At 39.9% G+C, this 16,115-nt stretch overlaps 1 protein-coding gene across 2 annotated transcripts in view; it reads left to right on the top strand.

Annotated features, from left to right (window-relative positions):
* adad2 (adenosine deaminase domain containing 2) overlaps positions 1-16,115 on the top strand; it is a 114,483-nt gene that overhangs the window by 77,688 nt on the left and 20,680 nt on the right. For both annotated transcript variants that reach the window (XM_039771458.1, XM_039771457.1), the window contains one exon: positions 9,562-9,694. In XM_039771458.1, the coding sequence (XP_039627392.1) occupies positions 9,562-9,694 (133 nt within the window). The remainder of the gene's footprint in view (positions 1-9,561; positions 9,695-16,115) is intronic.

Below are 16,115 nucleotides of genomic sequence, written 5' to 3'. Positions count from 1 at the left end.
GCTGCCTGTAACATCATTCAGCATGAGCAGTTTGGTGGTGGGTTAATGATTGTCTGGGGAGGCATTTCCATGGAGGATCACACAGACCGCTACAGGCTTGACAAAGGCACCTTGGCTGTCATTAGGTATCAGGATGAAATCCTTGGACCCATTGTCAGACCCTATGCTGGGACAGTGGCTCCTGGTGCACAACAATTCCTGGCCTCATGTGGTGAGAGTATGCAGGCAGTTCCTGGAGGATGAAGGAATTGATACCATTGACTGGCCACCACACTTTCCTGAACTAAATCCAATAGAACACCTCTGGGACATTATGTTTTGGTCCATCCAATGCCACCAGGTTGCACCTCAGACTGTCCAGGAGCTCAGTGATGCCCTGGTCCAGATCTGGGAGGGGATCCCCCACAACACCATCTGTCATCTCATTAAGAAGCATGCACCGATGTTGTCAGGCAATGTATACAAGAACACAGGGGCCATACAAAGTGCTGTGTACAATTTTGAGTTGCTGCAATAAAATTTTGGCAAAATGGACTAGCCTGCCACATACTTTTTTCACTCAGATTTTTGGGGCGTCTTTGAATTCAGGGCTCTGTAGGTTGATCATTTTCATTTCCATCAAACGATGTGGCATCCTTTCGTTCCTAACACATTACCCAGTCTATATCAGTATAGATATCAAGGAGGATTACAGCTTACTTACAAAAGTTGGGCAGGTTTCATTTCGAAATTCTACGCCTAATGGTCATAACTGGAAGGTATTTTTCTCCATTAACTGTAATGGAGTTGAGCTGGAAAGACGTGGGGGCGGAGTTTCGTGTGACATCATCACGCCTCCCACGTAATCACGTGAACTGACTGTCAACGCAGTGCGTAGAAAACCAGGAAGACCTCCAAAAAGCACTTAAGAAAACATGCATTATATAATTGAGAAGGTAGCGAAACAATAAGAAGCGAGCGAAAGTGACATATACTACCATATTCATGAGTGCTGCTACCTCGGAAAGAAAGCAAGGTGTAAACCTAAACTTTAAATTAAGTTCATAGACAGGCTACCGCTGGCGTTTCACATGCCCACAGGTAATGCGGGATACAAGTTTAATGAGAGGACGCAGGATATAAACGAGTTTTGATCACTTTGTAACTAAGTTAAAATTGTAGGTGAAGGGGTGTGCTTATGCAAATTTCGAGAGACTGTGTTTGTGGGGATTGACAGTTAAGGCGGGTGGGGGAGTCACGTCATCATCTCCCCTCCCATTTACCTCATTTCGCTCTGAGCTGAGCTCAGCTAACGCCGTCTTCAAGCAACCGTCACACTGCCACCAAATACTCACAGAAAAATCCACAAGTTAATACACACGCTGTCTCTAGAGTTTCTCCACACTGAATCCTCCAGGCACTACTTACAAAAGGTTACATTGACAATCGTGTTACGTTATTTTTAAAATCTTTCCTTTTCTTAGCACAAGCACAGCTGAGAAGCTGTGATGCATGTGCTCCATAACGCGTTAAAAATAATGCATTTAATCACACTTTGCATTACAAGCAAAGGGGAGCTTTTGTCAATGCATGATTTCCTGGTACACGATTACATTGATCAGCATCCCGATTCATTTTACCCTCGCACCACCTTAGTTTGAGAAGAAGTATGAAAAATATGAGGTTAACACAGAAAAACAGATCACCAATTCAAGCTTTATGAATAATCGATTCGCCATCAATAATTGTTTTGGTAAAGCCATCCTCCTTCCATTTTATAATTTTTCCGCCACTAGCCATGATTAAATGAACGGTAAAAAGTAAGAGCAAAGCGAGGGTGACTTATTTAGGCAGGCATATATATGACAGCAACACTCATGACAATGTCAATCATGTTACGTTATTATTAAAATGTTTCCTTTTCTTTTCATTACTTCTTTAACACACTACTTTCCGCTGCGTAGGCGGGTATTTTGCTATATATATATATATATGAATGACCTCCAAAGAGCGCTGAGACTTTTGATATCATGAACGTGTGTACAAAACTGGGGTCTCCTGCCCAGCAAAAGTCGAGCAGCCAGCGTGCATAGCTGTGCCGGCCTTTGAGACGCTGACTGCGCTTCTGCCTTAAGTCAAAGTGAGCACTTTTAATTTTTTCATCCTCCCCGCGCTATAGCCCAGACAAGTGCAAACACGGACCCCTTTTCTACACCACGGCAAAATAATATTAAGGCGATTCACACTTTCTTTGCACGTATACGATTATGAGGTCCTCAGCTCGGATTATGAAGACACGCACACGAGTGGAGGACTGACAGTGCCATAACAGCCGATTAATGGCGGGACGCCTCACCAGTCTACACAAGACCCACGCGACTGTCCCCAAAAGGCGATCATAACGTCAGCGAACACATCTCTATACTATATAAAAGAAAAGGCAACTTTCCTTTCTTTACACCTTTTTCCTTTTATCCCAAACCAAAGCCTTTTCTCTTAACACTGCAGAGGACACAAAACTAATTTTCTTTAAATGCCGGTAAGGCACATTACCAGAGGCACAAATTTGAACGTTCACATAGAAAATGTAATTTCTATACCACAGCCATCGTGTAGCGCCTTTCAAAAGGGATCTACTACCGAGAGATGATCCATATACATTTTAGCTGCTGTTAGTTACTTACCTGTTGTGTTACACAGTCTTTAAAATGTAGTTTACCCAACCACTCCAGTAGTGCTCAATGTACCTGTACTTCTTAAAACGTTAATGTTTTACTGTTTAATAACTTATAGACTATATTTTATTATTTTTCCCTTGCACTCAGTGACCAAAGCTATACACACACATATAGACACATACAAACATACACACAAGTATATGTATGTGTATATATATGTATATATGTGTATATATATATATATATATATATATATATATATATATACATACATACATACATACATACATACACACATATATATAATTTGTGTGTGTGTGTGTATATATGATGTAGATAGGTATGTATATATATATATATATATATATATGTGTGTGTGTGTATATGTAGATATCTATTCTCCGCTGCGAAGCGCGGGTATTCTGCTAGTATATATTATATATATAATATATATCACTTTTTCCACATTTTATGTTACAACCTTATTTCAAAAATGATTAAATTCATTTTTTTTCTTCAGAATTATACACACAACACCCCATAATAACAACGTGAAAAAAGTTTACTTGAGGTTTTTGCAAATTTATTAAAAATAAAAAAATTGAGAAAGCACATGTACATAAGTATTCACAGCCTTTGCCATGAAGCTCAAAATTGAGCTCAGGTACATCCTTTTTCCCCTGATCATCTTTGAGATGTTTCTGCAGATTAATTGGAGTCCACCTGTGGTAAATTCAGTTGATTGGACATGATTTGGAAAGGCACACACCTGTCTATATAAGGTCCCACAGTTGACAGTTCGTGTCAGAGCACAAACCAAGCATTAAGTCAAAGGAATTGTCTGTAGACCTCCGGGACAGGAATGTCGCGAGGCACAAATCTAGGGAGGGTTACAGAAAAATTTCTGCTGCTTTGAAGGTCCCAATGAGCACAGTGGCCTCCATCATCTGTAAGTGGAAGAAGTTCAAAACCACCAGGATTCTTCCTAGAGCTGGCCGGCCATCTAAACTGAGCGATTGGGGGAGAAGGGCCTTGGTCAGGGAGGTGACCAAGAACCCGATGGTCACTCTGTCAGAGCTCCAGAGGTCCTCTGTGGAGAGAGGAGAACCTTTCAGAAGGACAACCATCTCTGCAGCAATCCACCAATCAGGCCTGTATGGTAGAGTGGCCAGACGGAAGCCACTCCTTAGTAAAAGGCACATGGCAACCCGCCTGGAGTTTGCCAAAAGGTATCTGAAGGACTCTCAGACCATGAGAAACAAAATTCTCTGGTCTGATGAGACAAAGATTGAACTCTTTGGTGTGAATGCCAGGCGTCACGTTTGGAGGAAGCCAGGCACTGCTTATCACCAGGCCAATACTATCCCTACAGTGAAGCATGGTGGTGGCAGCATCATGCTGTGGGAATGTTTTTCAGCGGTCGGAACTGGGAGACTAGTCAGGATAATTGAAAAGATGACTGCAGCAATGTACAGAGATCTCCTGGATGAAAACCTGCTCCAGAGTGCTCTTGACCTCAGACTCGGGCGACGGTTCATCTTTCAGCAGGACAACGACCCAAAGCACACAGCCAAGATATCAAAGAAGTGGCTTCAGGACAACTCTGTGAATCTCCTTGAGTGGCCCAGCCAGAGCCCAGACTTGAATCTGATTGAACATCTCTGGAGAGATCTTCAAATGGCTGTGCTCCGACGCTTCCCATCCAACCTGATGGAGCTTGAGAGGTGCTGCAAAGAGGAATGGACGAAACTGGCCACAGATAGGTGTACCAAGCTTGTGGCATCATATTCAAAATGACTTGAGGCTGTCAAAGGTGCATCGACAAAGTATTGAGCAAAGGCTGTGAATACTTACGTGCATGTGTTTTCTCAGTTTTTTTATTTTTAATAAATTTGCAAAAATCTCAAACTTTTTTCACATTGTCATTATGGGGTGTTGTGTGTAGAATTCTGAGGGAAAAAATGAATTGAATCCATTTTGGAATAAGGCTGTAACATAAGAAAATGTGGAAAATGTGATGTACTGTGAATACTTTCCGGATGCACTATATATATATATATATATATATATATATATATATATATATATAACATTAATTATACATATGACATTAAGCCCATTACAATAACGTGCGCTAGAACAGTAGTGCATAAACATTAGTAGGAACAGTCTATATTAAATGGCAAGGGACCTTGTATGTGGCTGTAATATGCGTCACTGTATTGTGTGCCTTTAATTTTTTATACTGGTTTGTATTTCCGTAAAATGCCTATAATTTTGTCGGACAGTAATACAGTGGAACCTTGGTGGAATCGAAGTAATTTCCCCCATAGGATTGTATGTAAATACAATTAATCCGTTCCAGACCGTTCACGCTATGGCCTTACGACCGGCTCGCAAAAAACACCATTTTTAATGAGTTTTAAGCACAGGGAAAAAAATGAACATTTAAAAAATCCGTAATCTAATAAACAACCAAGAAAAGTAACATTGCAACAATGCATGTGTGCGTGCTTGTGTGTGTCTGTGTCTGACTCTGTCCCTGTCCCGGGCCTGCGTGTGTACGTGTCTGACTCTGTCCCGGGCCTGTGCGTTCGTGCGTGTCTGTCTCTGTCGCTGGCCTGCGTGTGTGTGTGTGTGTGTGTGTGTGTGCGTGCGTGCGTGCGTGCGTATCTGTCCCCCATGCAGGCCTGTGTGTGTGTGCGTGTGTGTGTCTGTCTGTCTCTGTCGCGGGCCTGTGTGCGTGTATATGTGTGTGTGCGTGCGTATATATCTGTCCCCCATGCGGGCCTGTGTGTGTGTGAGTGTGTCTCTCTCGCGTGCGTGCGTGTCTCTTCTGCGTGCGAGCGTGCATGCATGTATGTGTCTCTCGTGCGTAACTGTCTTGTCTGTCTCTCGGGCGGGCCTGCATGTCTGTCTGTCTCTCGCGCGCACACACCTGTGTGTGTGTGTCTGTCTGTCTGTCTCTCGCGCACACGCACCTGCGTGTGTGTCTCTCTCTGCACACACAGGGAATGCACGGGGAGAGGCTGAACACGTGCCGTGTGGCCCCGCACATGCGCACTTCACCAGAAGACACACACGGACACCTGGACGCACACAATGCAGTGTTAACCAGGAAGTCTCATCTCCCTCATTCAGCATCAACGTGTTTCGCTGTGTAAAGAGTTAACTTTTGTGCTCTTTTGTGTTTATCTTTGTGCATAAATTGGGTTATTAATATATTGACGATAACGTGTGTTTATTGGAGCACAGAGCAAGGAATTCAAATAAGTACTGCAGGATTTTACTTCTATTGTGGCCCAAGACTGTGTATGTTCTTCTATTTCTGTCCAGGTTCTTATAGCGTTTTTGCTGCCCAGTAATAAAACTGAAAGTTAGGTAGAGCCATGCCGCCTTCTGCCTTTTGTCTTTGTAGGGTCGCTCTTTTGATGCGTGGATGTTTTGAATTCCAAATAAATGAGGTTATTGTTGAATCTAATTGCCTAAAGAATAATTTATTAATTTATATTATAATGTTTTGAAATAAAAAAAGAAGCTTAGGAAGAATATTCATCTTAATAGTGTTAATTCTTCCAGCTAGTGTGAGATGAAGGGTTGACCATCTATGCAAGTCTTGTTTAATTTTTTCCATGCAAACAGTAAAATTTTGTTGATATAGAGCTTTATGTTTACTTGTGATGTTTACCCCTAGGTATTTAAACTGTTCTGCAATGATAAAAGGTAGGGTATCTAATCTAATATTATATGCTTGAGAATTCACTTGAAAGAGTACACTTTTATTCAGATTAATTCTGAGACCAGAGATCTTTTGAAATTCTGTGAGTGCTGTTAAGACTGCAGGCACAGAATTTTCTGGGTCTGATATATATAGTACCATATCATCTGCATATAATGAAATTTTCTGTTCCAGTCCTTCTCTGCTAATCCACTTTATCTGATCAGTGTTTCGACAGTGTATTGCCAGTGGTTCAATGGCAGTTGCAAACAGCAGCGGTGACAAGGAGCATCCTTGTCTAGTGCCACGTTCTAGTTTAAAGTAGTCTGAGCAAATGTTGTTGATGCAAACTGAAGCTTCTGAGTTAGTATACAGTAATTTAATCCATGCACAATTGCGCAAGCGCCTGTGTGCGTGTGTGTGACTCGCGCGCCTATGTGTGTGTCTGTCTCTCTCTGCACAGGGAATGCACAGGAAGAGACTGAACACATGCTGTGTGGCCCCGCACATGCGCACTTCTCCAGAAGACACACACACGGACTGTGCGCGCCTGTGTGTGTGTGTGTGTGTGTGTGTGTGTGAGAGTGTGACTCACGCGCGCCTGTGTGTGTATCTCTCTGCCCAGGGAATGCACAGGAAGAGACTGAACACGTGCTGTGTGGCCCCGCGCATGCGCACTTCACCAGATTACACACACACAGACACTGGACCACACAAGGGTTTTATTAAAGAGGATACCTTGTGTGTATGTGTGTGTATATATATATATATATATATATATATGTGTATATATGTATATATATATATATATATATATATATATATATATATATGTATATGTATATATATATATATGTATATATATATATATATGTGTATATATATATATATATATATGTATATATATATATATATATATATATATATATATATATATAAACTGCTATAAAAAATTAAAGGAACACTTTGAAAACACATCAGATCTCAATGGGAAAAAGAAATCCTCCTGGATATCTATACTGATATAGACTGGGTAATGTGTTAGGAACGAAAGGATGCCACATCGTTTGATGGAAATGAAAATGATCAACCTACAGAGCCCTGAATTCAAAGACGTCCCAAAAATCAGAGTGAAAAAAGTATGTGGCAGGCTAGTCCATTTTGCCAAAATTTAATTGCAGCAACTCAAAATTGTAGGCAGCACTTTGTATGGCCCCTGTGTTCTTGTATACATGCCTGACAACATCGGTGCATGCTTCTAATGAGATGACAGATGGTGTTGTGGGGATCTCCTCCCAGATCTGGACCAGGGCATCACTGAGCTCCTGGACAGTCTGAGGTGCAACCTGGTGGCATTGGATGGACCAAAACATAATGTCCCAGAGGTGTTCTATTGGATTTAGGTCAGGAAAGTGTGGTGGCCAGTCAATGGTATCAATTCCTTCATCCTCCAGAACTGCCTGCATACTCTCACCACATGAGGCCAGGAATTGTCGTGCACCAGGAGCCACTGTACCAGCATAGGGTCTGACAATGGGTCCAAGGATTTCATCCTGATACGTAATGGCAGCCAAGGTGCCTTTGTCAAGCCTGTAGCGGTCTGTGTGACCCTCCATGGTTATGCCTCCCCAGACAATCATTAACCCACCACCAAACTGCTCATGCTGAATGATGTTACAGGCAGCATAATGTTCTCCATGGCTTCTCCAGACCCTTTCACTTCTGTCACGTGCTCAGGGTGAACCTGCTCTCATCTGTAAAAAGCAAAGGGCACCAGTGGTGCATCTGCCAATTCTGGTATTCTATGGCGAATGCTAATCGAGCTGCATGCTGCTGGGCAGTGAGCTCAGGGCCTATTAGACGACATTGGGCCCTTGGGTCACCCTCATGAAGTCTTTCTGGTTGTTTGGTCAGAGACATTCACACCAGTGGCCTGCTGGAGGTCATTTTGTAGGGCTCTGGCAGTGCTCATCCTGTGCCTCCTTGCCCAAAGGAGCAGATACTGGTCCTGCTGATGGGTTATGGACCTTCTATGGCCCTCTCCAGCTCTCCTAGAATAACTGCTTGTCTCCTAGAATCTCCTCCATGCCCTTGAGACTGTGCAGGGAGACACAGCAAACCTTCTGGCAATGACACGTATTGATGTGCCATCCTGGAGAAGTTGGACTACCTGTGCAACCTCTGTAGGGTCCAGGTATCGCCTCATGCTACCAGTAGTGACACTGACTGTAGCCAAATGCAAAACTAGTGAAGAAACAGTCAGAAAAGATGAGGAGGGAAAAATGTCAGTGGCCTCCACCTGTTAAACCATTCCTGTTTTGGGGTCATCTCATTGTTGCTCCTCTAGTGCATCTGTTGTTAATTTCATTAACACCACAGCAGCTGAAACCGATTAACAACCCCCTCTGCTACTTAACTGACCAGATTAATATCCCATAAGTTTCATTGACTTTATGCTATACTCTGATTAAAAGTGTTCCTTTAATTCTTTTGAGCAGTATATATATATATATATATATATATATATATATATATATATATATATATATTGTGGTCCCCGGCCGACGCCAGGAGGACGAGAGGAGGGCTTGTGCCTCCTCCAGACCGAGAGGGGCGTCCGTCCTGGTTATGCTGGAGGCCTCGGTAGAGGGCTTGGAAGCCCAGCCCTGTAGGGACCCGTGGCCACCGCCAGGCAGCGCCCCAGTGCCTGATTATCCCAGGAGACCGGCACTTCCGCCACACAAGGAAGTGCTGGGGGGAAGACTTTGGAGGACACCCGGAGAGCTGCCGGGAGGACAGCCGGCACTTCCACCACAGCAGCTGAAACTGATTAACAACCCCCTCTGCTACTTAACTGACCAGATTAATATCCCATAGTTTCATTGACTTTATGCTATGATTAAAAAGTGTTCCTTTAATTCTTTTGAGCAGTATATATGTGTGTATATGTACAGTATATATATATATATATATATATATATATATATATATACACAGTATATATATATATCATGTGATTTTCAAATGATCATTTGCTAATCATGTTAGATTTTTCCTTAAAAATGCAAATTTGATGAGCTCATCAAGTACTAACACAAATGGTAAAAGTGCTTGCAAGTTTTTATTTTTTGCACTGAAACGTACTTGGGCTTAATTTGTTTACTGTTTTTTTTTTGTTTTGAGCAGTTCCCCTCTGAGAAGTGAGAAGCATCAGTTCAGCAGAATCTGTAAGGCTGCCTTCTTTAGTGTCTTTTGTCAGGTTGCTGCTAAGGTGGGTTCTCAGGATCTGCTAGACCTCCATTCACACCATGAAGCCAAGGTGAGAGATGAGATATTGAAAAGCCTTTTATTGATACAAAGGTCATTTTAAAAATTGGAATACTTGCAGGATGAATTTCACACAATGATCCAAAGATATTTGCTGTATGAAAAATGGTTGTAATAAATAATACTGGTTTTTAACTTGTATCCCTTCCAATACATTCTCAGAGACTTGCTAACACATAATTGGCACCAGTGAAATTGTCCCCACAAGAGTATGTATTTATGTGTGAATGGACCTTATAATGGACTGCTGCAACCGTCATGTTTGGTTCCTGCCTTATGGTGTCATTCCACAATAGCCACCACAACATTCTCAAGCCCTGAATTCCATCCATCCTTTTTCCAACCCGTTGAATCCGAACACAGGGTCACGAGGGCTTGAGCTAATCCCTGCCAACACAGGGCGCAAGACAGGAACCAATCCCAGGCAGGGCGCCAACCCCCCACAGGACACACACACCCACATGCACACACCAAGCACACACTGGGGACAATTTAGAATCACCAATCAACCTAACCTGCATGTCTTTGGACTGTTGGAGGAAACCGGAGTACCCGAAGGGAGAACATACAAACTCAACGCAGGGAGGACCCGGGAAGCAAACCCGCGTCTCCTAACTGCGAGGCAGCAGCACTACCACTGCGCCACCGTGCCGCCTAAGCCCTGAATTGAATTAATTAATTCAAAGGGTTAAACTAAAGTATTGTATGAACCATTTAGGAATGAGCCATTTTTACACACGGTCCCCCAATAACAGGGCCTGAAAAGATTTGAACAGTTAACGGACAAGCTGTTCCATAGCCAGGTGTGAGCAAGTCCATCATTATTACATTAACTACTGAGCAGGTAGAAAGTCTGCAGTTGATTCCATCAGAGAGGTAGTAGAAAAACCAGGAGTGGTCAGATCAACTATCTGGTACATTTTTAAAGAGAAGAAACACACTAGAAGGCCAGGATAACCATGGAAGACAGCTGTTCTGGATAATTGCAGATTTTTTTCCTTGGCGAAGTATAACCCTTTTCACAACATGTAGCTAAACAAAGAACACTGTCTTGAGAGGTAGGCCTATCATTGCCAAAGTCTACAATCAAGAGGAGACTTTGTGAAAGTAAATAGTGTTTATCAAATTGATTTTAAAATTTTGTTGCTAGTTTTTAAATCTTTACATGGGCTTGCTCATGCCTATTTATCCGAATTGTGTGCTTTACACCAGCCATCCAGAGTGCTTAGATCTTCTGGTCAGTTGTCTCTTGTTGTCCCTCGTACCAAGTGTAAAACCAAGGGGGACAGGGCTTTTGCAGCTTCTGCCCCTTGCCTGTGGAAGTCTTTACCTCATCATATAAAGGAGTTGTCTACAATTGAACTGTTCAAAGCAAGATTAAAGACTCATTTCTATTCACTTGCATTCCGTGACCTTCAGTAATACTGATGGTTTCCTCATTGTGATTATATAACATTACTTCTATTTACTATTTATTTATGTTCATATATCTTATTTCTATTTATGTTATGTTATTTGTTTTTTTTCTTTTATTCTATTATTGTAAAGCACTTTGGCCACAGCATTCCTATGTTGTTTTAAACGTGCTATATAAATAAATTGACATTGACTTGCATTCTGTTCTTTGGAGCAGGAGGGGGTAGAAAAATCCCATTTAGAAAAGTCACACTATTCAGTCGGCTTCAAAACGCAGAAATGTGAGTGCATTTTGAAAACATTAGTGTCTCCTTTTGGAAGCAGGTGGCTGAATTAAGTCTTATCCAGAGTTCAATGAATCAAATCATACTCTACTGTGAATACTATTACATGTGAAGGCATCAAAATGGATTTAAATTGTCTGCCTACAGGTGCATGTAATAATATTGCAGCAGTCAAAGGGCAATGAAGTAGAGGAAAGCTGTGAAAATCTCATCCAGAAGTGCAGCACCCACAAGTTATGAGCTATTTTAGCATATGGGTAAGGTGGTTGGTTGGTTAGTAATGTGAAGTTTACTATTTTGCGACCAACATGTGGTGGGTATCGTTGAGTTATAAGCATGATACAACAAAATCCGTCAGCAGTAACAAAATGTCAATTACATGTAGAATATCATTTACTTTTATTACAAAATGCAGTTTACATGAGGCAACGCTGCTGTTCAGTAATGAATAATTTTTATGTGAGCCTCATGACAGTTGCAAATAGTTCACATGTGAAAATTATTGCACTATCAGTGGTTGCAGGTTAATTTGCTCAATTCTGGTTTTGGTTATTTTTAAAGAAAGAGTGCAAACTTGAAGGTTGTATTTTTTAAACTGAAAAACTAAATGTGATGCTTTTAGAAGGTTGCTGGTTATACTTTTCTCCTGAAAGAAGCAAAATGTGCAGGTTATACAGTGGTACATTTGTGAAAACAGGGTATGATTAATAATGTTATGTTAGCTCATTTAATTACTAGTTTTTTATTGTTATAAACTTTACACATGATACTTTACTGTCAGGTGCATAAGTATTTGGACAGTGACACAATTTTCATAATTTTGGCTCTGTATACAACCATGGATTTCAAACAAAGCAATCAAGAAGGTGTTAAAGTATAGACTTTCAGATTTAATTCAAGGGGTTAAATAAAAATATTGTTTGTGCTGTTTGGAAAAGATAGTCATTTTATAAATGGTCCCCACATTTTCAGTAGCTCAAAAGTATATGGACAAACTAACATAACCATAGATACAATGATCATTTTCAGTATTTGGTTGGAAATCCTTTATGGTCAGTGACTGCTGTAGTTTGAAACCAATGGCCATCTCAGAGTTCTGGGTTTCAGTAGATGCTTAGCCAGGCCTTTACTGCAGCTGTTTTCATCTGCTTCTTGTTTGCTTTGTCTTCTTCAACTGAAATGTCCAATTGGGATGAGGTTAGTTGATTGACGTGGCCATTGAAGAATATTCCACTTCTTTACCTTGAAAAACACTTGGTTTGCTGTATGTTTTGCAACATTTGGCTGATTCTGGGCAGATAGTATTGTCCCACGCACTTCAGAATTCATTCTGCTGCTTCTGCTAGCAGTCATATAATCAATATACACCAATGACTGACTTCCATTTGCAGCCATTCTTGATCATGGTATAAAACTGCCTTCACCATATTGCACAGATGATATGGTATTCTTCAGTGTGGTTTATTCAATTCTAATCTTTCCAACATTCTGATATATATTGATGTTCATTCCCTTTGTCCAAAAACAAATGATTCCAGAACTGGATGAGCTTTTAAAAAAATTTTTTTCTAAAAAAAGTCTAATTTGTACTTCTTATGCTTAAGGTTTACCAGTGGTTTGCACCTTTTGGTCAACCCTGTGCCTTTTTTTTTTTCATGAAGTCTTTTCTTGATTGTAGCATTTGGCAATGATAGTTCTACCTCCCAGAGAGTATTCTTGGTTGGGTTAAATGTTGTGAAGGGGTTGATCTTCTACCAAGGACAGAATTCTGCAATCATCCAGCACAGTTTTTTTCTGTGGTTTTTCCATATATTTTGGTGTCGCTGAGTCCACCAGTGTGTTCTCCTTCTTTTTAAGAATGTACCAGATGGTTGATTTGACTATCTATCTAATGGGTTTGTTTTCTCAGCCTAATGAACTGTTTTTACTTGCATCAGCGGCTCTTTGGACTTCATATTGAGAGTTCACAGTGACCGCTTCCAAATGGAAATTCCACACTTGGAATCAATTCCAGACCTTGTACCTGCTTAATAGCTAATGAAATAATGAGAGAACTGCTCCAATCTGGCTATGAAACAGCTTGTCAGTGAAATATCCAAATATTTTTGAGCCCCTGGAAATAGGGGGCTATGCAGAAAAATGTCTGTCCTTCCTAAACACCTCATATGACCTTTTTTGCTAAACCCTTTAAATTGAAGCCTAAAGTCTACACTTCAATCACATAATGATTGCTTTGTTTCAAATCCATTGTGGTGACATACAGAGCCAAAATTATGAAAATTGTGTCACTGTCCAAATACTTATGGACCTGACTGTATTTTGACTGTAGTTTCTTTTGTCTGATCAAAGAATTTGTCTACTTCAGTTTTAAGCAGACTTTATAAAGTCTGCCAAATATTTGGATTATGGCAACATAAGATACAATAGTTATGTTTTGTGTACCTTCAGGCTTCAAAGTAACCAAGAAGTATCAGTAGAGTTTAATTTGAATTCTTAGTCCTGGAAAACGAAAAAATGAGTGGGTAGTGGGAATAACTTGTACTCAAGTTTATTTAACTACAAAAATAACAGTGCCCTGTAAAAGGATACTGTGTATACAGGACATGTGTTGCAGTTGGAGAATTCACTTTTTTAGTCTAAAGCCTTGATCAAGATGTAGAATGAATATTCCCCAAAGATGTAAAAATAGACACATTTTACAAGCTTGTGAATCTTTACATCACCATTTCAATACTTGTATACTGAATTTCAAGATATACAGTATACTTTTTTGACAGAGTATAGAAGATTCAAAATATTAATGCCTCTCACCCCATTATGAATACCTGATTTAATTTTGTAATCTATTAGATTGTAAAACAACGTTTCTTGTATACTATAGAGAGAGTAAATAATCTTGGTATTTGGTGTATTTTAACATTTTTTGATGTTCTTCAACATGCTAAACAGACTAGGCTAGGCTTTTTGATAATTCTTTTTCAGCCACATTCATTTTGAATGAGGCATATTTACTATTTGATCCCTTGTCTAAACAATTGGTATAAGCCAAATGGGAATCCCTTTATGTAACCCATATAACCTCACCACATTTCATTATGTTGTTTGTCTTATTTGGGAATAATCATACCTAAAAGTTTTGAAATATTTGAATGTAGTGTTCTTTTAGTGTATTAAACTGTACCTTAAATTACAGTGCTAAGCAATTATTCTTTCTATCTGTTGTTTAAAAGATGAAATCTGTTATGAGTTGGTTGTCCCCACAAGACTGCACATTACAGGGAAGATTTATATAATGAACATTAGGGGGCTTGGGGGGCTCTGCCTCCTGCTTGCTTTGCTTGCCAACCCCCGAGTTTGGTCCTGTGAAAATACAATTTAAAGTGTTTTTTTTTTAATGGGAATTGTAACATATGCATTATGTTCACTTTTAATAATGCAATGTATAACTGGCAATGAGTGAATATTGTTTCAATAAAAACAAGACTTTTCTGATAAAACAATCTACTTATGAAAGTGTGAATACCCAGAGCCGATGTAGCAGGTGGCATTGTTCTCAAGAAGCTGCAGATTTCTGGCCATTGTGGATTGCACATCATTGTAAGAAATAAATCTGGCTGACTGATAGTTCTGGATATTGTCATTGCATGATGATCTAATTGTTGTAATGCTCTTGGACTACCTTGATATGATGATGGTAATATTACTGCTTTACCTATTTTGAATTTGTATGAACTATTGATATTTGAATTTTGAATGTAATCAATGAGACCTTGTATAGGTTCCATTCTAGGTTTAGCTTGATTCGATTTAATAAAGAGACGATTAGCTGGTAATTTTACATATGCATTAATAATGTCATGTATTTGACATAAATGATGAAGCATGCTTTGCCTTTGGATATACACGAATATCTACTCTGTCTTTGATATCTGTGTCTTTTGAAAGTATTATCGCTGACAATTCGTCACATGTGGGTTTATTATAAATGCGACTGTGATCTTTCGGATTCATATAGACATCCAAGAAAATGTCTTTGTCTGTGTCTTGCTCGTAAATCTCATGTAAGTGCGATACGTTTGGATGTATGGATTTGTATCCATTATTGGCTATATAATATCTATTAACTTGGATTGTTTAACTGTTTCGCTTCTATGTTGCATCGCTTCTCCATGATCATAAAGATACACCTGACCAAATTGTGCTTTTTATTTTTTTAAATTAAACTTGTCGTAGCTGTAATTGTTGCGGGAACACAGATTCTCATAGTGTATGGTCCATTATTGTGTAAATCAACGTTTTGTGCATTGAATGATGTTAACGTGAAACGATTACTGTAGACGCGTACATTTTGCCTGTAGTGTTTGTTGATTTCACTTTCACCAAACAACAAATCTTTTAATTCTTGCGGAAACGCCTCTTTATTGGGAAGCAGCAGTACTTTTCCCTTATGGCAACACGAAGTAGACAATCTACAAGTCTCCGACTTAAACTTTAAAGCCTTAAAATATCTACATACTTCCGACATATCACCTATGTCCATATATTCGATCTCTTTTTGCTGTTTCATTATTTCACCTAGTAATAATTTCCATTTGTTTGCATGAATGCAATCTGTACTGTCTTGTTATTGACACTTTCGAATTTTAGTACTGTCATATTTTTGAACTTGCTCTGCATGTGTATGGCGCCAACATTTTTGAATGTCTTTATGAA

Source organism: Polypterus senegalus, chromosome 12 (genome assembly GCF_016835505.1).
Source record: "Polypterus senegalus isolate Bchr_013 chromosome 12, ASM1683550v1, whole genome shotgun sequence".
In the NCBI taxonomy this organism is placed as follows: domain Eukaryota; kingdom Metazoa; phylum Chordata; class Cladistia; order Polypteriformes; family Polypteridae; genus Polypterus; species Polypterus senegalus.
This window is presented reverse-complemented; position numbering and strand designations above follow the sequence as displayed.